The 24,477-nt window shown below is 37.5% G+C and overlaps 1 protein-coding gene across 16 annotated transcripts in view; it reads right to left on the bottom strand.

The window, feature by feature from the left end:
• LOC127519453 (nuclear factor 1 X-type-like) overlaps window positions 1-23,357 on the bottom strand; it is a 117,589-nt gene extending 94,232 nt beyond the window's left edge. For 10 of the 16 annotated variants that reach the window (XM_051907141.1, XM_051907142.1, XM_051907147.1 and 7 more), the window contains exon 1: window positions 9,541-9,710. In XM_051907141.1, the coding sequence (XP_051763101.1) occupies window positions 9,541-9,567 (27 nt within the window). In that variant the 5' untranslated portion in view covers window positions 9,568-9,710. Of the gene's footprint in view, window positions 1-9,540; window positions 9,712-13,370; window positions 13,455-20,779 lie in introns of those variants that run through there. The other 6 variants (XM_051907149.1, XM_051907160.1, XM_051907157.1 and 3 more) reach the window with 6 other exon arrangements.
• Between the last annotated feature and the right edge of the window lie 1,120 nt (window positions 23,358-24,477).

Below are 24,477 nucleotides of genomic sequence, written 5' to 3'. Positions count from 1 at the left end.
ATGAAGCAGCACAACTGTTTTCAGCATTGACGATAATAAGAAATGTTTCTTGAGCATCAAATCAGTATATAAGAATGATTTCTGAAGGATCATGTGACACTGAATACTGGAGTAATAATGCTGAAAATTCAGCTTTGATCAAAGGAATAAATTACATTTTACAATATATTCAAATAGAAAACAGTTATTTTAAATTGTAATAATATTTCACAATATTACTGAATTTTTGATCAATTAAATGCAGCCTTGGTGAGCGGAAGAGACTTCTTTCAAAAGCATTTTTTTTTTTAAATCAGAGTGTGTATCTTTGACAGAGAAGTCAATCCTACGATGCATTGCATCCATTAAATAAACAGTTTGTTTATGAATGGCATCCAAGCAACAGAAATGTAGATTTTAAGGAAAACTATCAATAAAAAATAGTTGTACTATGTACTATTTTAGCCAGCCTATTTTTAACTTAGCAACATGCTAATGCTAAATGCTACTGGAAATACAAATTTGCACAAGGGGTGCTTTTTGTATGAAGCGTTTTGTTGCTGTCTATGGCTTGAGCATCCCAAATAACTCACTTATATCAGTTAGCATGCTGTCTTAGAAGGAGTTCAATAGATCTGTGGAAAACAAGCGTTTCAACATGCAAATTGTGTGAAATAATATTTTTGGTCTGTCAATAGACTGACAGATTGTAATCATTCATAAATCTAGCTATACCGCTTTTCAGCCCTACTATACCTTCACAAATGGCAAGAGCCCGGAGCATGTGTGTACATTCAACAGTCACTACAGTGGAATGTTTGCATAAACGACAGAAAAGACTAATTGCTCTATTTTTCCCAAGATCACAGCACTCATGGGTATCGCAGTTCAGCGTTCATAGCAAAGTAATGCAAAATTCTGCACGACTTTGGGAAGATCTGTGCTTAGAGTGTTATGCTGCATAGTTCCAAACAAAACAAGTACAAACGTATTCACCTTTCTTACTCTTTTTCTCTTTTTCCTCTATGGAGCCATATCAGGTTAAAATACTGTAATGTTAAGGTTTGTTGTCAGTTTTTCCCCAGCCAGCACCAGTTCACCACTGCTCCGCATGATCCATTCCAAAGGCCAAACAACAATATGGGGAGCAACCGACAGCCACGGCAACGAAGAAAAGAATTTGCGTCCATGCAAGTTTTTTTGGAGATGTGCAATGTTGAAAACAAAAAAGCAGAACGTACTTTATTAACATCTGCATATCCAATACAGTTTACATCACAGACCTCTACTCAAAATATAAGCAGAGTGGCAGAGCTGCAGTCATAGATGCCAACTGACTGTTTGAGATGGGTGTATTCAGGAGGCTCTCACACATACACACACACACACACACACACACACACACACACAGACTGTAGGACAGAAATAATCGACCTTGAGTGTCTCAGGCCCATCGGTACAGCAGGCCTCTTCAGCTACTGTGCTACTATAAACACTAAACTCTTAAGCTCTAAACTCTCCATTTATCACCTACATAGAGAGCCACAGGCTCGTCAAACATACTCACACACGCCGTCATCTCAAAGTCCTTTACAAAACCCTTTTGTAGCTCTTGGATTTTTCTTTCTCATTTCATGGTTAGTTGCCGTCCTAAAGGCTCACACTGTGATACAAATTTTACTGCAACCTCTGAAGAATAGAATAGACTTGACTAGACAAATAGAATAGGATAGAATAGAAAATATTAAACTAAAAATAATTAAATAAACAGGAATAAAAATGTACGAGCCCCGCACATGACACGCAGGGAAAAAAGTAAACTGTGGCATGATTTACTATTTTGTTCATTCGATTTGCTAAATCGTGCGCGTGATTTATAAATCGAGGGAACGACTTAGTAAAGCGTACACATGATTTAGCCTACTATTTTTTTCCTGCATGTCATGTGCGGGGCTCCGTAAAAATAAAATAAAATAAAATAAAAAAATAAGTTATGTAACAAATAAATTAAATATGTAATAAATAACATAAATATACTTTATGTATTTAATCTCACTTTATTAACCAATGTCTTTGCTGCTGTCATTTGATGATCCAATGCACTAATATTCAAAATTGACTTTACTTAAACATCACATTTGTGTTTCTTTTTTATTATTATTGCTGAAGAGTGTTGAACTTTCTTCTCCTGCGTCCTTTTCTTCTGCGAAGGAATGGCAGCACAGCTAAGAGATTTGTTTGAGCTGCGCCCTCTACTGTACAGACGTGAATCTGCATTTTCTTTCAGCCTGAGGCATATTCATTTCACTTTTGGTGTGAAAGGGCCTTAACATTTGCCAAAAATATAACTTTTATGTGTTATTTTTTTGTTATTAAAAACAAACAAGCAAGCCCAGCCCAAGTGAAAAAAGTAATGCAAAAGTAACGTAACGCATTACTTTCCATAATAAAAGTAACAATCAGTTACTTTTTTAGAGAGTAACGCAATATTGTAACGCACTACTTTTAAAAGTAACTTTCCCCAACACTGGTCTTTATTCATTCTATGTGCGAGAGCCAGCCAAACTATTTTTATAGCCTGGACTCAAGGCATGCATGTTTACTCACCTTGAGGTCTTTCACCCTAAAGTTAAATTCTGAACAGTAAAGAAAAAAGGTCGATCTAGCATAAAAGCAGGAAAACCATATGCTTGTGCTGGCCTCAATATGGCCATGACCTTTCGATGGAACTCAGTTATTTCTGGCCAATAAAAGACACACAACTTTAGTGAATTACAACAGCACTGGGTCAGAACGTTGGTTCTCTTTAAATGAGTAACAAGAGAGAAGACATATTCAAGAGTGCGGTCACCGCTGTGAAAGACAGCATTGTTACACACTTGTGCTATAAGTGAAGTGATTATGAGGAAAATAATGAGCAAAGTGTGTTTGGTATGGAGCGTGCATACTGTATGTGTGCGCTGGTCTCCATGACAACTACTGAACTACAGCTGATGGTTAATGAGAGATGGATGAAGGAGATGTAGGAACAAAGATTGAAAAATTAAGCACAGACAGAGAGACCGAGAGAATCTGAGAGAAAGTAGATGAGTAACTATCATCCTGGTGTCCATACAAGAGTAGATCTAATCTGTCCATACACTGCATGCAAAATAAAGTTTCTTTTTTTTTTTTCACAGCGATGCCATTAAAGGTTCCACAAAGAACCTTTGATGGAACAGTTCTTAAAGGGTTAGTTCACCCAAAAATGAAAATTCAGTCATTAATTTTTGAAGAAATCCAATGGCTCAGTGAGGCCTGCATTGCCAGCAAGAACATTTCCTTTTTCAATGCCCAGAAAGCTACTAAAAACATATTTAAAACAGTTCATGTGACTACAGTGGTTCAACCTTAATATTGTAAAGTGACGAGAATACTTTTTGTGCGGCAAAAAAACAAAATAATGACTTTATTCAACAATATCTAGTGATGGGAGATTTCAAAACACTGCTTCATGAAGCTTTGAAGATTTACGAATCTTTTGTTTTGAATCAGTGGTTCGGAGCGCCAAAATCACGTGAATTCAGTAAACGATGCTTCGTTACGTCATAAATGTTTAGAAATTTCAATAGTTCACATGACTTTGGCAATTTGATATGCGCTCTGAACCACTGATTCGAAACAAAAGGTTCGTAAAGCTTCCAAGCTTCATGAAGCAGCGTTTTGAAATCACCCATCACTAGATATTGTTGAATAAAGTCGTTATTTTGTTTTTTTGGCACACAAAAAGTATTCTCGTCACTTTATAATATTAAGGTTGAACCACTGTAGTCACATGAACTGTTTTAAATATTCTTTAGTAGTAGCTTTCTGGGCATTGAAAAAGGAAATGATCTTGCTGGCAATGCAGGCTTCACTGAGCCATCGGATTTTATCAAAAATATCTTAATTTGTGTTCCGAAGATAAACGAACGACTTACAGGTGTGGAACAATATGAGGATGAGTAATTAATGACAGAATTTTCATTTTTGGGTGAACTAACCATTTAAAAGAACCATTTTTTTCTTAGCGTGAAGAACTTTTGCAATTGAAAGGTTCCATGGAACCATAGATGCCAATAAAGAAGCTTCATTTTTAAGAGTGTAAAGACTTTATTTCTACTATAAAACATATGACATGTTTGTTCTTTTTAGAACCTGAGGTTTCATCGTAGCACTTGAGCTGCGTCTTTAGCTGCCAGCTAAAACACAGGATATGTATTTTCTTCTAAGACGTTTTGGTAAGACTCTGTCTGCCAGGAACATAAATATAATGTAACTTTGCATATTGTTACCACATCAGACATGTTATGCCAGCAGAACTGCAGCAGGGTCATGCTGGGCTGTGAGGGAGGAACACCGTTGCATCATTTTAAAATGATTTATGCATTATGAAACTGAAGCTATTAACAATCTGCACTGTATTCTGATTGGAACTAGACACCTGAACAGAGGCAGAGACCTTGCGGTAACTCTTAATGTTGTTGACGTTCATGCAGTAAGCTCGGTTTTTTTGATGTGACAGTACTGCTGCTGATTTGCTATGGCTTGATCTTTACATCTGATGATTTATTTGCTTCAGTGTAATCAAGAACACGTTCAGATGAACACCAGGAACGCTAACGCAGCAGCCTTGGGGCGCACAATGCGTTTTATGGAGTATGACATTTTATAGTTAGACTTTGTTGTTTTTTTTAAGAGTATATGTTTTTTCCATATAGAAATGACCTATGATGGAGATCGAATGGTGTTCCCCAGGGCTGCTGCCTCGGTCCCAACCTGTTCTCTCCTACTTTCCGAAAGTATTTTCTGGATTTCCCATACACTTTCTCCTAGTTACAGCCTCCCATTTCATTGATTTCCCTTCCAGGCTGAGCAAGAAAACTGGAGGAAAGTGCAGTTGATGTTCTTGTTTTGACGCAATGTTCTCCTCCCTCACAGTCATGTCCCAAAAAGACCCTTACTGAAAGGGGAACGTCAATAAAGGTAGACAGGGCAAGAAAACATCATTTGTCATTATCCTTTAATTGCCTTGTTTAGAAAAGCTGCAATACCTATCAAGAGTGAATAGTGAGGCCTGGCAAAAGCACTTCAGTCCAGGTGAAGAAAACAATCCGACAGCACATGTAAGATTAATTGTCTGTTTGGTCAAAATCAAATCACTCATGCAGTGCATACCAATCACCCGTCTTAGCATAGTAAATAAGAGCAAATGACTGATAAAACAAAGAAAGAAAGATAAATCAAACATTTAGGTTAGTTAGCAGTCAGTGAACAGAGTGGAATAGGAAATGACTCAGTTAATGTGAAATAGAAATTGCTCCATTTAACTCAACATTACAGAGATTTGTGTTAGAACGAGTCACTGTTAAAATATATTGTGCATATTGTATTGAGCAGGGACGCATTCAAAATGTAAATTATGCCGTTAAACAATATAGATATCCACAATATAAACAATATAATATAGATATCCATCAAAAAACAAAAGTGGGACAGACAATGAAGCAATGTTTGTCTAAATTCTGTATTTTAGATTACATAAACAGAGACTCACTTTTGAAAATAATGTAGAGATGGACACAACTTAAGAAGAAACAGTCAAGACTTTGATTAAGCCTAGTTCTCATCTGCTCCGTTAACAAATGATTCCATAATTCGACAATGCATTTATGCCTGAACCTATTATATTGCAAACTATGGTTTATTAAGATGATAATGACCCAGGATCCACATAAAATACCAATATCTGTCTCTCCTGTTACATATGTAAAACATAAATATACATAAATATCAATACTTGCTAAACTTTAGGAAATGACCATGACTCTAAACCCCCAATGTCCTCAAATCCGAGATACTCGCTGGGACAGATGAAAGAAAATTCAAAATACATTAAAACGTAATGCTAAGCACTTGTCCTGAGATATGTGCAAAGCTCCAACTGAGGTCTTTAGACTCCCCAAACGCACCGCGACACATTTGGCAACCCATGCTTAACTTCCATTACGTAGGAAGCTTGAGATTCCCCACCTGTTCCGTCCATTCCAGAAAACCTTTTATCAATGTTAATAATTCATTAGTTATTGTTTACATTTGTTGCCGCGCCGTATGCGTCCTCGTTTGTTTTAATAATTAACCGTAATTAAATAAGAAAGACGACAAAACAAACGTCTGGACAGAGTGAGAGGGGGATCATGGGGATCGAGTACATCCACGCTGGTGGAATTACCATGCATTACGCAGACACACCGCACCCTCCCTCTTGTCTCCATCTTCTGAAGGCACATAAACGTCCCATAAACCGCCAAACCTCACCCAAGTTTTGACTCCACGTAAACGTGGCCTGCCGCAAGATTTATCCAGCCTACAATCTGAATCAGCCACAAGAGACAAAAGAGGGATTCCTTTTAACACACACACACGCACTACGTGGCGCGATTGCAGGTTTGAAGAATCTTTTATCACCGCGATCAAAATCACAGTCGAGATAATGCCAACACGGGCTGAAAGACTTGAGTCGAGGACGCAGTAAATCAGAGGTGTGATAAAGCTTTACCCGTAAGCCGTGGTCCTTTATTGCTCGCATGCACTCTATACATACATCTGAGACTCTTTGTTACACTTAAGAAAAACATGACAAAAACAGGTTACATAAACAATGAAAATGACACATAATACAAATGAAAATATTATAATATCCTAAACTCATGGGAGAAAATGCTTTTCCAAACAAATGGATTCACTATCAAAAAAATACATGCAATATAATAATGTCTGAGGCTAATAGTAAAAAATGTTTTGTACAAAAATAAGCTACTGTAATTTGGCATATCATTATTTACTTTAAAAATCAGTACATACATTCTTGTTTTAAAATATTATTAATATCTTCAAAAATGTTGCCTGCCAAATCAAAGTCAGTGTGTAGACATTTTGTTGTCGTATGACAACAAAACCATAAAACAGAAGAAAAAAAAAAATCACATAATTTGATCTTGAATGGGCAACAGTTCAGGTCAAGCAGAGTAACCTTTAAATATTTGTATTTATAACATATTTTATATTTGTTGTCTATATGCTGTATAAAATATTGTACCTTGATACTTTTTTTTTTTTTTTTTTTTTTTTGAGAATGTTGTAGGCCTACATGAATAAAAAAGCACTTTTTTTCAGTACTTGCCATGTGTTTTAAACTAGATTAATCCTTTTTATCTAGGACATTATTTGCCACTGACCCTACTGTTTACTTTTCTCTCTTAACTGGATCTCTATCGCCCTTTTCGTCGAATGCATAGTGCAAAGCAAATATTGAAATATTCAAACCTATTGAAATGACGGTTGCGGAAGTGCTGGCTAAGTAAAAATTAATAAATAATTAAACGTGGTGTTCTTGTCACACCATACATAAATATCAGGAGCCTACTAATTAGAGTCGAATGCGCACGATTGAACAGGCGCTGATAGGCCGCGCGCGACGCAAAGCAGCTCTTATTCGCGTATTGCCCAATATGGCACTCCAAACACATTTTCCATTTTCTTTAGTAGGCCTATTACTAAATAAAAATACACATATCTTATGACGAACACAAATGCTTCTTCAAAACTAACAGACATACTGCTTGCCGTTCAGGCCTCCTTTACATTGGCAAAAAGGGGCATTGCCTAATTTGACATTTGCTTTAAAAATGTAATAAGAAAGGAAACAATTATTCGCCACAAAAACAAGAGCCGTCAACTATGCAAAATGAGAGATTTAGGCTATTTTAGACACGTCTTGGATTCAGCGACAGTTTGGCGTGACCCAGTCTGTCGTGTGGTGTGGGGAAAAAGAGAAAGGTCTATTTGCAGCCAAGAAATTGAAGCCAATAGCAAAATCCTCTAAAAATGAAAGAAATAGCCTAAAAGAAATAAAGAAATTATAAGAACGAGAGAGAATAAGTTTAGGTACGCCTATTGGCTATAGAGACTTCAATTGTCTCAGCCAAAAGGAAAGTCATTTTAAAGACCTGTCGAATGTCTGCTATACAGGAATATTTAAGAGCCAGAAAGAGCGACTGCCACAAAACCGGGCCAGACTGCGCGAGGGAGTCTCTCCGAGATGGACGAGATTCCAGCCGCCGCAGCTCGAGTCCTTCAAGCAGCGTGAAGCACAAACAAGCCCCTACGCGCTTATATGGCACACGACTGCACATACATTTTCAATTTACTGTTGAATTATTTATTGAAATACACACATCTTTAAAGAACACAAATGCTTCTTCAAAAAATACTAGGCCTACTGCTTTGTGCAAAAAGGCTTCAAGTGTAGGCCGTCAGGGATAGGATATACATTCAAAAACGGACATTCGTATTCAAATACAGGTTTATTTAGCATATTAAACACTGCTTAATATTTGTAAGCATTGTATATTTTTCTGTGGACAACATTTAAAGCGAGTTACAACCAGAAGTTTTTGTTGTGATCTAAGACAGTTTAATGCAATATTTTGTAACTGCAAAAGTCTGACATTTCAACAAGTATTGGGTAATAGACTGTAGAGAAAGAGAATAATATTTTTCAAAGAATGGTGACAGTAAATTAAGTCAGACGTCAAGTTGGTATGAATTGCTCGGATTGATTCTCGGCCTATAATAGCCAGAACTTTTTAAGGAAATAATTTAATTGTAATCATAAAATTATGTTTATCACTATGTTATGTTTTACAAACAACAAGATCTTAATGTATAAAAATAGCCTAGGTCAGTGTGCAAATGCTCGCTTTATAACTAATCAAGAAAAAAGGTTCATAAATTGGGAATCAATATGGTGAAGTACAAAACTTCTAACAATTTTTTTCATAAGATATATATTTAACAGCCTATTGCATAACGTCAACAAAACATTTCTTGCATAGGGAACAGTCTCTTAGCACTATAAGATAACCCCGTTTTTACTTTTTTACTTTATATCCTTTTTATCTACAATAAAGTTAGCATACTAAGCGATTACAGGAGAACAAAACACACCCCTGAAATGCATATTTAACAGATTTTGGAAACATTTTTCACTCAGGACAGGTAGATTAATGTCACTTCGTGTCTCTGAACTCGGGCGCGGGGAAGTTCATGCACGGGAGCGGTTGGACGCACCGTCGGGTCAACTCCCGAAACAGCACAGCTTGGAAAACGGCTTAAAGAAATTTTACCATAACGTTTCATGGTTTGACATCTAAAATTCGAGCTGTTTACTATACCAGCCGCGCTTCCTCTCTGGTCAAGCCCATCTCCTTTTATATAAAATAGATTTGGGAGAAGCGCCATTTTCTCTTCGATCCCATGTGCAATGAAACGCACGAGAAGAGTTCCGAAACTGTACCGCGCGCGAGCTGGGAGCTGCAAATAAACGCGCGGACGAAAATAATGTTTTAAAAAGCGCAATGCATAACTTAATAAATGCATTTATTGAGCAGCAACAGAGAAGACAAGTCACGGCAACAGTTCTACAATGCAGCATCCGGACACACACACACATGACTGATTAATTAAATGAATGCATTTTACCTGTGTCAAGCAGTACGGAGAGTACATAGTTATCTCAGAGGCGGGAAATGAATCGCGTTTTGAAGTTGAGTGGAAGTTCGCCGCGTTGCTGCATTGCAATTGCTCGCCGTCCCCCTTTCGCCTACTCCATGCTGCTCTCGCCGCTAACCCCGCCTCGAAGGCAGAAAGTGAAAGCTCAAACTTTAGGAAGAAAAAAACTTTTCTCTCCTTCTTGCTCTCCCCCTTCGCTCTCTCCACTTTATCTAAGAAAAAAGTGAAGAACTTGCTCATTCTCTACAACTTTGCAAAAGAAAGCCCTGCTATTCATTAATAGTAGGAAAGGTGAAATACATAAGCTGGGTAAATACATCCATGAAAAAGCTATTAAAGCTATTTTGCCATAACAGCAGTTCCCAAAACATATTTACTATTGGTACACGTTATAATTTATTATAGATCAATATTGCCAGGCCAGTTTTGAGTGGTATTTCCCACTCATTTCTTCTCCAAAATCTTTCACCAGCCTTGTCAATAGGCTACTAAACATATTCTTCAGTAGTGGTGGTGAATCTTCAGTAAATATGGTGAGCAATTTTGTTTGATCTTTTGTTTTCATATAAAAGTGCATTAGGTATATATCGCTCACCTTGCTCTTTAAAATATTCGTTTTGCCATTGGCTATTGAGAATGTGTCAATGGATATTAAGCATAGCTTAAACCTTAGAAAATACGAACCTAAAAATAATGAATGCCTTTAGGAATCAGGGCAGTTCCAAGTAAATATGGAATCAATGACAGCAGGACTGACTGCATTCTTTGAGTCAATGGCCTTTTAAACTTTTGCAATATGGGATGCAATACTTTTTTTCTCCATGCAATACTACTGCCGCTTTACTTTAATCAGGTAATGGAAGGTAAGTAACCCCTCTCTCCCCACTCTCTTCTTCTATGACTCATCTATAGGCCCCAGTCCTGCATCACTGTATTGCAGGGTGGTCTCCTAAATCCACATCTGTTTTGTGGCAAACCACAGCGCCCAGGCTGCCTAGCAGCACGCTCAACTATGCTTATCTTGCACCTTCTCCAGCCGTGAAACTCTGCTGTGCCTCTGCTGTCAAACTTTAAGAGGCAGATTAGCTTGCTCTTTTATTAGGACTGCTTTCTCATAGACCGCTTAAGCCAACACCACAAAGGAGACTTACTAATTACTGCACAATTTAATCCAGGACTACAAGCTTAATCCAGCACAAAGCTTAATCAACATCTGGGAAAACAGACTATGGAGTTTTAGGTATCCAATGGTTTTAGAAATTACCACTGCAGGTTGAGAAAACGGATTTGACCGATCTAATGTTTTTTGACCCAAAGAAGAGAAATATTTTCTATAATTTACAAGAAACTTCTAGTCTCCATAATACATTCTGAATTTTAATAGACTTAGGGGCCGTCTACACGACACCATTTTTAACTAAAAACTTTTTATGCATTTTGGTTGTTCATTTACACAAAAACAGCATTTTGGGGGCCTGAAAATGCAAAAAACAGGTTTCAAAGTGCAAGTTTTTGAAAACAATACCGTTATCGTTTCTGTGTAAATTTGTGAAAACGGTGACGTCATGCACATGCATATTATGTGTTCAGATTATAGGTGAGTAGTGTTTCTTTACAAAGTAACATCGCCAACTACTGGCCTGGCAGCAGAATACACAGTTTTTAAACGTTTTCGCGGATCCGTGTGAACGGGGATCGTTTTAACATCATTGTCACCTGAAGACGCGAATTTTGTCATCAGAAGAGTACGCGCACCACCGGATTTTTGTAACCGCACATACTTTGTACGCACATGCACATTTAATTTTTCTTGCAGTATTTAATTGCTTTATCCACAAGGTGGCAACCGTGCCCTGGGGGTGTCGATTCACAAGGTAGTTGAAGAAAACCTGCATAAACAGAACAGAACGGAACGCATGCAAGCTACAGCGACAATGGAGGCCTACATAAACGAGAGATTGTGCGAAGAGGTTAGAAAGTACCCTCATTTGTACAACTCTAGCATGAAAAAATACAAAGATATTTACATGGGTTGTAACTCGTGGCGTGAGATTGCTCAAAACTGTATATGCGTCAAATGCCTGTGTACACGCACGAGTTACAACCCATATAATTCATCTTTGTATTCTTTTAATGCCAGCGTTGTACAAATGAGGGTACTTTCTAACCTCTTTGCACAATCTCTCGTCTATATAGGCCTAGATTGTCACTGTAGCTTGCATGCGTTCCGTTCTGTTCTGTTTATGCAGGTTTTCTTCAACTAGCTTGTGAATCGACGCCCCCAAAACATGGTTGCCACCTTGTGGATAAACTAATTACTGCAAAAAATTGAAATGCGCATGTGTGACCTGCGCGTACATAGTATGCACGGTTACAAACATCCGGTGTTGCGCGTACAGTACACACATACTCTTGATTATGAAATTCGCGTCACGTGCACTGTACACTGACCCTCGTGTAAGGTAAAAAGTGAAGTATACTTTAGGCTTTAGTCTGATAATGTCAGACCTGCTTGAGATGCAATGAGCACAAACAGTTTTCACTCAGTTTTGTTTTTATAGATGCTGTTCATTCACCTTGGCCTAATGGAAAAGAACAGCTATAAATAAGGTTATAAGTCTAAATACAGTTAGAGGCAAACCTATTTGTCTTTCCGAGATCCTACACAGTATGTTTTAAAAGGATAAAATGCATCTGCAAAACAGCCAATATAACAATAACAAAAACAACAACAACAAGTAAAACACTGACATTAAGAGTTAAGAGCGAGGTCAGAGAAAGGGCACAAAGGTTGGCATTACAACATCGAAAGGCACAAATCCAAAACCACAGTCTTCGTGCTTCACACAGATCTCACAGCCATTACTCTACAAAATAGCATGAAAACAATTCTGCTTTCAGCGCATGCATACTTTCACACACATACAAATACATACATGCACGCACACGCACACACACCCAGTTCTTTGTTAAGCAGATCCACGGTCGGTTTGTGGTTACAGCAGCTAAAACTTCCATTAAAACTCACATAAGAGAACCATATGCAAGCGATATAGTCGGTGTGTGTGGTTTTAGCCCAACACAAACACACACACTTTGCTTTTTACTCTTCCCTCGTGGCTGGTAGTTAAATAATCCCGATGATATTTTATGTAGATAATTCCTGCAGCTGCTTCTCCACATAAACTCGGCATTCCTCTCAACGCTAACCACCATCTTACCATATAAACGCAGCACATGAAATCATAAGCGGCCGATGAGATTTATGATACATATGTACACCGTTCTCTTGAAAAAGGCTTTTCAGATGCTTCACAGGCTATGAAACAGAAAAAAATCAAATGCATTACGCTCTTAAAAATAAAGGTTCAAAAAGGTACAGGAGTTAGATACAATACAAGAACCATTTTGGGTTCCCCAAAGAACCTTTCAGTAAATAGTTTTTAAAAGAACCATTTTTTCTTAGTATAAAGAATATTTGAATAAACATTTTCCACCTTTTGTGGAACTGAAAGATTCCATGGATGTTAAAGGTTCTTAATGGAACCATCAATGCCAGTAAAGAACCTTTATTTTTAAGAGTGCATAGATTATATCTCTGCTCTATCAAAGTTTGACAGTTTGCTTAACTGATTCCAACTCATCTTATCACAATCTGAAGTCCAACTCAGTTTGGCCTGACAGCAGATTAATTACATCAGCCATGAGAAAGAAACCAAAGTTCAGTTCATCATGTTACAGGCATTTTATAGAAAAAAAATGAACAATGGCACAGACAGAAAGATCAAAATTGCTTGTACCCTGTAGGATTCAGGCACTAGGAAACACTCTGAGATGCCCGGGGCTCGATGGGGACCTTCATGCACCAGATACGATTCTGTGGCCTGTAATTAACACAAAACATAGATAAAGCAAATTTAGTCACAGGGTCATACAAAGAAAAAACTTTTTACAGATAAATCTGACAAAGAGCTGCATCACAAAACCTGAAACCTAAAACTTGGAACGTGGAGCATACCTCAATCCATCACATGGTCTCTAACTCTTATTGCTTCTTACATTTGTGTTCAATTCTTGAATAAACCAGTCTCTCATGTTTGTACGTCAAACAGACAGCAGCATAATTAACATAGGTGGAGCCTTCGTAAGGCTTAGCCTTCCTGGTCACAGTATATAGAAATCAATAGGGAACTCTGATTGATCCAGAACAGCTGCTGGTTTAGGATCAGTTTCCCCATCCCAGATTCAAACTTTAATTACAATAGAAAGAAAGGAAAATATGACTCTAGATCAGCAGCTATAGGCAACTTCATCCTTTTCTGTATGTACAGTGAAAAAAAAAATGGTTTAGGATTTACTCTAAAACCATTTTCGCTCAGAAATTGCTAATAAAAACCAAAAAATAATTATGGGAAGTATCAGTGAATTAAAACTGAAAGACTAAAGACTTTTTACAGTGAAATCACATCTTCTGAAATCACTAAGCATTAAGCATTAAAGCATGTAATAAATGGTAGCTCAAAGTATGTAAAAAAAGAAAAAAAATTTATGCAGTAATATCAATATTAATATGCAACCACCCTATCAAATCTCAAAACTAACCTGCACTGAGATGATTTCTGAAGGCACTCACACGCTTGCTCTTGAGTCTTATACAATTATCAATAGGAGTATATAATCATATGTGTAAAAAATGATAAATAATATGTCTGGAGCATTTTGTGAATGAAATTTTGTATTGAATGCATGGCTCTATATGGATGGAAATGTATTGCAAATGCGTTTTTTAAAAAGCAGTCTACAGTATAAAGTGGTGCACACCTCACCTACATCTCCATGAAAAAGAAAAGAAAAGAAACAGAACCATTTGAAAGACTGAAACTCAATTTCACAAACCACACCAGGTTTCCAGTGAGCCAACCAGGACCTCATTCAACAACTATCCACCATCTACACACACACACTAATAATGTTCAAATATGAACAATAAACTTTAACCACAAATGCACGTTTGTGTGCATAAATACATATCAACATCCATTCCAGCACATACGCACACACAGTTTGCTCATAATAAGTCCCAGGCATTGGCACTAGACTCGGGCAGTGGTGAATAACAAAGCCTATTCATATCCACCCAATGAAACGTTAGCTTTCCCAATTTTCCCTCACTTTTATAGGGTCTTAGCTACAGCGCGCTAAAATCTCATTCAAGCAGGGAACAATTGCTGATTGGCTTTATTAGAACATAAACATGCATTTTCATAATTAAAGAGAACGATTAAAAAGCACACGTTACTCAGAGGCAAGCTCTTGCTGCTCTGAGAAATTGGTTGAAAACAGAATAGCCGAAGAGTGAAAGTTGTGGGAAGGAGAGTTTTATGGGGCAGTGAATAGCAGGTGAGTTCTTCACTAATGTTTGTGAAGCTCTCCAGCTTTTCTTTAAAAAAAACTGACTGTCGCTCAAAGAACATTAACCAAAAGCCCAAAGGTCTAGCACAAAGTTCTAGCCTTGATGCAATTGGAAGGTTTAAAAATGTCAAAATGGCTGATATAAACTCTGAATGTTCTCAGTTGGATTTCTTTATGCGGATTTTAGGTATTGATTGACTCAAGTGTTTACTTTTGTTTAGTTTCAGGGTATTGATTACTCTCATGTTCCAGGAAATCAGCTTACCAGATTTCACCATGTGCTCTTTCCAACGGCTCCCATCGCCCTGAACCGAAGCAGAAAATGGAAAACCTTCCACTTGCTCTTCGATTTCTCTTAATTTGATTGACTTGATTCTCAACTCTTTAAGATAAACCAGCAAATCAAAGCCATCGGCGAGGCCAGGCCGCACAAACCAGCTGAACAAACTCAACTCGGCCGTATTTCGCGGTGATGAGATCATCCGTTCATTTGTCTTGTCCACAGATGGAGAACAGAAGTCTATGTTTGCACCTGGAGGAACTCTCTGAATTTCACTATTATCCTCATTTTGAGAGGAGGAACCTTCAGCCTCGTCTTTGCCTCCTTTTTTTCTGTGGCGATGTATTAATTATATATAGGCTGTATGCATATGGAGCATATGCAGGGTCCATATGGCCAGCCCTCAGCCAGAATCTCAAGACTCTTCTTAATTAACATTTTAGAGGCGAAGCGCACAGAGAAAAGAGGGACATTTCAAAGCAGCTCTGGGAGCCTCTGACCTAATTGGAGTCAATGGAGATGTATGTAAATGTGTTAATTACGACAAGTTTCCTCGCTCTCACCGATAAATAGAGCTCTTTGTTTAAAATGTTTAATTGGTGGGAATAACGGAATCAAATGAGGGGGTTTCCTCCATATATGGGGGTGAGAGAGAGAGGTGTATATGGGTTGGAGGCATATGGCAATACGTTTGTGGTTTAGTGGAATGCTTAAGTGGTTAAATTCCTGAAATCTGAAGTTTCTCTCTCTCACACACACACACTTCTGTGGGCTGGAGTTTTAGAACGAAGTGTATAATTTCAGCGCCAAACAGAACTGCAAAATTAATGACTGTTTCAAACCACTTTCAAACCCTTATTGACTATTGTTCGGACAAACTGGTAGTCCTGCCCCCAAACTCATGTCATTGGTTGAACCAATGTTGTTTGAAAAACAGATTAAAAATTACACACTTTACCTTTAAATGGTTAGTTCACCCAAAAATGAAATTTCTGTCATTTATTACTCACCCTCATGTCGTTCCAAACCCGTAAGACCTTCATTCATCTTCAGAAAACAAATTAAGATATTTTTGATGAAATCCGAGAGGTATATGACTCGTCCATACAGCAATTTAACCACCACTTTCAAGGTCCAGAAAGGTACTAAAGACATCGTTAAAATAGTCCACATGACTGCAGTGGTTCAACCTTAATGTTATGAAGTGATGAGAATACTTTTCATGCGCAAAAACAAAACAAAAATAACTACTTTATTCAACAATATTCAATATTCAAACTTCTCTTCTTTGTCATTCTCTTACGTAAGAGAATGACACAGAAGTGAAGAATAAAGTCATTATTTTTGTTTTGTTTTTGCACACGAAAAGTATTCTTGTCACTTTATAAAATTAAGGTTGAACCACTGCAGTCACGTTGACTATTTTAATGATGTCTTAAGTACCTTTCTGGACCTTTAAAATGGTGGTTAAATTGCTGTCTATGGAGGAGTCAGAGAGCTCTCAGATTTCATCAAAAATATCATAATTTGTGTTCTGTAGATGAACGAAGGTCTTACGGGTTTGGAACTACATGAAGGTGAGTAATTAATGACAGAATTTTCATTTTTGGGTGAACTAACCATTTAAACTAGACTAACATTTTCAAGGGAAATTTGAGGTGGTGATTTTCCATGCAAAATTGGTTAATGCGTTCTTATGCAGTTGCTAGGGTGTTCTGGTGGTCACTTAAAGGAACAGTTCACCCAAAAATTTAAATTTGTAAACAACACTGGACCACATTACCTTTCATTGTATGGACAAAAAAAAAAAAAAAACACACCCTTCAATACAAGTCTACCTGATTTAAAGGGTTAGTTCACCCAAAAATGAAAATTCTGTCATCATTTACTAACCCTCATGTTGTTCCAAACCCGCAAGACCTTCATTCATCTTCAGAACACAAATTAAGATCTTTTTGATGAAATCTGAGAGATTTCTGTCCCTCCATTGACAGCTACACAACTGAAACTTTGACACCTCAAAAAGTTAACTTAAAAAGATGGTAAAACTAATCCATAGGAATTGAGTGATTTAGTCCAAATTTTCTGAAGAGACTTGATCACTTTATATGATGAACAGATTGAACTTAGACTCTTACTTACACATAAACATTGATCAGCGAACATAAACAGAAGTTCAACCGAACCTGCTTTATGCTCGAGAACAAACCTCTTGCGGAAGCTCAAATGTGCTGCGTAACACGAGAATGAACCTCACTGGTTCTTACGCGCATCAAGCAAACATGCTTGAGCTTCCGTTTACCACAACTGATGTGTGCGTTGATGAATGTTTATATGTGAATAAAAGCCTAAATTCAATCTGTTCATCATATAAAGCGATCGAGTCTCTTCAGAAAATTTGGATTAAACCGCTCAATTCATATGGATTAGTTTTATGATCTCCTTATGAACTTTTTGAATCGTCAAAGTTTCAGTTGTGTAGCTGTCAATGGAGGGACAGAAATCTCTCAGATTTCATCAAAAATATCTTCATTTGTGTTCTGAAGATGAACGAAAGGTCTTACGGGTTTGGAACGACATGAGGGTGAGTATTTAATGATGGAATTTTCATTTTTGGGTGAACTAACCCTTGAAGGCTTCATAGAACCTTATAAAAAAGTAATAGCACATCTTTCCCCAACAAGCCGAAATTAGGGGTTTTGAAAACCCCCCAAAAATGAACTAAAGTAACAGCCCGTCAAGCTTTTGCTTATCAAAAAACCTTAGCTCTTTCACAAAATTATACAAGACAAGAACATTAATTCACATACACAGCAATGCAGTTATTCATTCACATATGTATCTGCTAACTTTACGCAGAATATTCCCGCTCACACACACACACACCTGGCTGTCCTCCACACATTCAAAAACCAGCTGGCCCGAGAACAATCAGCACAGGTCCCACTGATTTTTCCTTTTTTTTTTTCACCCCTTTTTCTTTGTCTTTTGTTTGTCTCCAAACGACACAGCAATTACTATTAGCACCATTGTTTTTATCATTATGATTTACTAGCTGACAATACTGAGCCAAATCAGCCCGCATATAAACCTGTCCTCTATGGCAACCGCATCAAAGAGAGACGGAGAGAGCAAAAAAAAGAAGAGGAGAAAGAAGGAGGAACGAGTGCTATATAAAAGGATGAAGCGTCCTTTCTCTGTGTGTCTGCCAGTAGCACCTCGGGGAGAACTGTTGGAAAAATGTGATTTTTCACACCAGCATCTCAGAGGCAATAGCAGAAGGAGAAAGAGAGAGATGGAGAGAATCTGGAATGAACGACAGGCTGCTAATTATTAAAGCTCTGTTTGGGGTTTTGACATGAGTTTTCTGGCTCACGCCAAACCCAGTTTGCACCCGGCACCTCTGATCTCCACTTTCACGGCTTGTCTTGTCCGTAACGTGCTCGTGAGGACCTCTGCGAGCGCTCCAGGTGCATCTACACACGCACGCGTTCACTAGGAGTTCAAGTTTGCAAGAGATCATGAGCATTTGTGTGTGCAGGTGTGCAGTGGTGTTTCAGTGTTCGTTTGCACATGTTCATCACTGTTAATGGGCTGAATAAAATTGTGTGTAGGTGGCTTTGCATTATGGCATCTCATGTGCCAACACAGATGCCACAAACACAAAACGTCCTCCCATGAGAAGTTTACACCCAGAAACAAGTTCATGCAGCAGTCCACCAATCACTGCAGGCCACCGCATCCATGGCAACCCTGGCATCCGGACAACCAGTCGATCTAGAAAAGACGGTTCTGGAATTCACAGCCTGAGCCGAGCCTCCATAACTAAGTTCGGCGAATGGGATTTGGGGCAGGTTTGCGAAATGCATTTAAACGGCTAGTTTGGTGTGTGCGCCATCCAGGCGCTTTAATCTGACTCGAGTGCTTGACCTGGCTCACGGAGAACAGCTTTTTGCATTTCTTTGATGGCGTAGATCTCACAGGTGTGCTTGGCTGAAGAGGATGTTCATCGCTTTGAAAAGATTTGTCATGATGAAAAAATGCTCGCTGCAGGCAAATGTGGCGTTTCATATTCAGATCCAACCCCTTCAGCCTGCAAAGGCCTGTCAATCTCACAGTTAAGGACTGACTTAAAGCACAGAATTCCCTATTTAAACACAGCCTAATGTGCTTGCTGTGCAAATATTTATTCAGACACAATTACTAGAGCGTACGAATCCTAAACTAACAAATAACTGGAAATGAAGTTAAACTCGTCTGAACACACTTTGTTTTCTATCTCACACCTGTGAAAGACACTGAAGAAATTATCACAAGTATTGTTTTCTCTTTCATATAGTTTCATTAACTGACCCAGTATATCTTTTAGCATGAATAATGCTGCTATTTTTTTGTGGTGCAGCTGTGCCTGAAAATCTCATGACAACCTACCCTGGCTCAAAAGATCATCCTGTTTTCATTACATTACAGTGATAGTACATCTCAGCAGTGAGATTTACTACATGTGTTTTTTTTTTAAACTTATAACTGCACTGTAAAAAATTATTTTCATGATTTGTTATCACAACATGTTTTCTTTTGTCAAATCAACTTAGATAATGTGGTTCAGATAACATAGTATTTTGAGTTTCTGTTGATTAAACCAATCGCCTTCATTGTATTAACTCAAAATTTTAATTTCAATGAACTCAAATTTTTAAGGCAACCAGGTAACTTACTTTTTTAAGTTAAATCAACAATTATTTTTTACGGTGTTGTAGGTTATCTTGAGCAGGTAAATCACAACACCGGCCTACATGCTAAACCTCTAATATAAAATAAAAACTCTCCCGCAAGACACTCTTGCAAACTTTTATTAATTAATAAATAAAATATACTTTTTGCTACCACATATAGTTGGTCTTTAATGTCTCCTCTTTAAAACCAGTTTAATTAGGCCAGATAATTTTTCCATATATGATGTGGAACTGAGCATGTGGATCTAGACGTTTTATGCTTCAGTTCAGATGTTGATTTTGGAGAGATTATGCCTTTTTTAATAAACATTAACATTCAAGTACACCCTAAAATTACCCTAAAGCTAAAAAAAAAAATACAAAATAGCATAAATAAATAAAATAATAATAAAAACTCATGACAATCAATAAATTAAATTACCTGTTACACTGATTTAGAGGAGACATTTTCTTATATACTAATAAACCTTGTTTTATTATTATTAATATTACTATTATTATTATTATTATTTAACTGCTGACATGAGAGAAAAAAAAAAAAACTAAAATCAAAAAATAAAGTGTTTTTGGTATTTCACAGCACTTTCCAAACAGCTACATAACAATATTTTATAATATATCGCCTATTATCTACATATAGTATTAAAGAGAAGCGAAAAAGTATATATTTATCTTTGAGCGACAAAGTTGTTAAATTTCTAAGCAGCTCTTTGACATTTGAAATCTGTTGGCTAAGATTTCTGAAAACAGTGGGAAAGATATTGATTCTCATAGCACGTACCATTGTAGTTCAGGGTAATTTGCCAGCTCTCCTCAAAAGCCCATTTTTCTTTAAAACCTTCAGCGTCCAAAAAAAAGAGGAGAGGGAGCGGGTGCACCAGTCGGTTTCTTCGGTGATACCGGAAGCGAAAAAAGAACTCAACAAGTCGGGCTGTTTCCCGGAGTTTGTTCCGTCTGTAAAAGTAAAGCTTTCTCTGGCACTTTACGGAACGATGGATTATCGACGTCCCCGGCCACCGCTCGTATAATGTGAACTGTTCCGTCTATAATACGTTTCTCCTGCTGTCATCGGCCGAGCGATGGAGCCTCCCTGTCAGCACCGACCGGGGAATTCACTTGCTCGGTGGAAATTCTCCGCGCGCGCCGGTGTACGCAGAACTGCTCGTACGAAGACGTTCTGCGTGAATGTGAGTGATTTTTCGTCGTCTTTATGTCCTGAAGTCAGTTCCTGTTTGTCTTGACTGCATCTCCCTCTGTCCGCACCATAACGGGACCCCCGCTGTTCCCGGACAGATGAAAGCGAGAGGCGTCCTCAAATGCCGTCGCAGTCAGTCACCAACACGAGCAGTGCACATTGCGACAGTCTAATCCGTAGACGCACCGAAGGGATCTTGCTTGTTGGCTAAAGCTTACTGCTGCATTTAAAAGCACGGGAGAGTAAACGTCCCCTCCGCGTGAGTAAATATCTGTTGTCGCCTCAGTCGACCCGAAGCTGCACCGGGGTAGCGGGTCGGGGAGGCGTCGAGCTGGTAAATTATTGATCAGTGTAGCAACTGGCAGCGTGTGGCGCTCCGCGGCCGGCCGGTGTGGCAGCTGCAGCTTTGGGGCATTAGCAGGGCTGTGGGAAAATCATGGACTGCGCGGATTACTGAACACCAAGCCAGACGGTACACACAGGGATAGACGGGTAAAAAAAAGAGAGAGAACTCAAATAGAACACGAGCAAAAGTGCGAGAAGTACAGAAATTCCACGAGTTCTATCTTGCCTGCAGCAGCCTACTGATGATCAGGGCGCGAATTATTCAGCGAGTTTCAGGGGGGGTCGACATTTTATCAAGACTTTCTGTCTGTAATTTTCTGGGCGCTAAGGTTCGGCTTGCGCAACCCAAATTGTCTTTTGGCGCCCCTAGCGCAGTTGTCTAACTGTCAGGATATTTTACACGTTTTAAACAAAACACGTCAGATTTTTTTCTGATATCTTTGTGATGTGTAAATCTAAAACAACGTGGTAAATATGACAGTAGGCTACTTATGCTGTTTGCGTCCGTCCGCTTTAGACAACGATCGATCAGCTGTTGCTATGGTTACCTCCTCAAGCGAAGGTAATTTGTTGACAAGAATGCACATTTAGCGCGTAATGACTAAATTCTTAGAACTTTTTGGTTATTGGAACGTTGTTTCGAACGTTGTTGAAACACACTTTTATGTGGGAAAAGCACAGCTTTAGGACCTTCCCAACTCATTTTTGTGGGGTATGGTCAAGTTACGAAATTTAAAGGCAGAAGATTCAGAAAAGCCAGGGAAGCTTTTATAGTCCTTGCTGTCTACTTGGTGATTAGAAGTGGATAGGCGGTGCCACGAGGTATGATGATCCCGTTCAGCCGGTGTCCCGCAGAGAGCCGGTGTCTCGTGCCATCCTTCAGATTCTGTTACTTCTGAAACGGCACAAACAAGCACCAACAGCCCATCAATAATACAAGAAGATGCACCATCACAACCTTCCAATATAGGAAACCGTCCCAAAGGTGCAGCATCAGATTACATAGTTATTTTAAATTAAATAAGATTGCATTTATTCAGAAAGGGTTTCAAAGTTTAGCCAAATAGATTGGTCCAAATAGATTAGCTTATATTTCTTTAGACTTGAGCTTGAGCAGTGGAGTTAGATCTGACTGATCTATACACAGAGCCATACATGAGATATAAAATAGTGATTAAAAATGCATAAACATATAGAAATTGAGAACATTTTTATTACACGTTTTTTCATATTTCACAAAGTTTCCAGAGAAGTCTACTGCTCTATTGTGTCCTCATCCAGGTCTATAAGGAAAACCTGTACCTGTTACTACATTTCCAATTCAGTTTACAAAATAATGATAAAATATTACTGTGGATTTCTAAATAATTTCCCAAAAATACTAATAATTTCCTCCTACTAATGATGTGATACAGAGAAAATGTATGCCTGACTCTGACAAATCTTCACTTATGATTCAGATAAAACCAGCAGGGTCGAATTTTCGACATTATTGTATTGTTAATATAGCTTATAATGATTATTTTATGTAACCTTTTGTACGTTTTTAATAAAATGAAATGGAAATAATTTAATGACCGATAGACACACGGATAATGTTTCATTTTCTGAGGCAGGCAGTCAAGCGCGTCTCTTGTATTTATTTATATTTTATTTATGTATATTAAAACATGGGGAAATTAAATGGAAAAAAATAAACTATATCTTGATTAATAATGATAAAATAAATAACACGTTGAAGAATTTTGTTCTTGTTGTTTGGCCGAATAATGTTGTAGGTTATAGATGCTCATACGCGATGATGGCATAATAAATAATAATAATAGCTTAATAATAATAATAATACGTTTATAAAATATATATATATTTAAATAAGCGTCTCGCACTTTACTGGTGGAATTTAATTTTCCTTTTTACCCACCAACCAGATATTCTTTAAAATATATTAAACTGATAATTGATCAAAATATAAACTATTTAGCATTTCATAATATTTTATTCAGCTCACAACTCTCTCATTGTGCGGTGTGAAACATCAAACAAAAGCTTTGCTTCGTGAAAAAGAAAACTCTTCTGCATTAATTTAGCACTAATAATGCATTTCCGTATAAATTTATTATTTTATTAATTTGTTTTATCCTTCGTTATTGACCAACAATGATTTCGTTAGTTTAAGTATAGCTTTACTAATATAGTGTTGTAAAACATTTCTGAACGCTTTAACGAATAGCAAAGCTTAACAAATGACCTGAGACCAACAACTGAATGAGTTATTTTAATTAAACACAAGTTTAACGAAACTAAAAATAACAATTCGTATTTCAGAATGGATTACATGATTTTTATAATCATAATTATGATATTCTAAAATACATTCCCTTCAGTGCAGCTTGGCAAACTGAATTTCTCACTTTAAATAAATTGTGTAATATATATGGAAATTGATAATAAAAAATAATGCTATAGCAATAACATAATGTTGCGCATTTAATGACAGTTATTACTATTGAAGAAAGAAAAATTCAATCAGCTGAATAAATCCAATAGCCTACATATTTATGAATTGTATGTATCAGTGTATTTTTCCAAAATGTTTAAGGACAATGACTTCAATTTCATGACAAATTCAATTTTTCTTAATACAGTGAAATTTGAACTGCATGGGGAGTTGACTGAATTAACGTGACCAAAATCAGAAAAGCATTTTCAACAAAAACAGCCTAATTAAAAAATATTGTAGTCTTGCTATAATAAAACACGTATGATAGCTATGCTATATTATATTGGTTATTTCATATATCACAATTATCTTCATTTAAAATGACTCGCGACAGTTCTGCAACTATTTGAATCTCTTCGAAATCGTATATACGGTGTCGTTTTTAACTGTTCTTGCGTTTTAAATGTCGAATAAGCCTAAATAATTCCTTTAGCCATAA

Source organism: Ctenopharyngodon idella, chromosome 1 (assembly GCF_019924925.1).
Source record: "Ctenopharyngodon idella isolate HZGC_01 chromosome 1, HZGC01, whole genome shotgun sequence".
NCBI classification, from domain to species: domain Eukaryota; kingdom Metazoa; phylum Chordata; class Actinopteri; order Cypriniformes; family Xenocyprididae; genus Ctenopharyngodon; species Ctenopharyngodon idella.
This window is presented reverse-complemented; position numbering and strand designations above follow the sequence as displayed.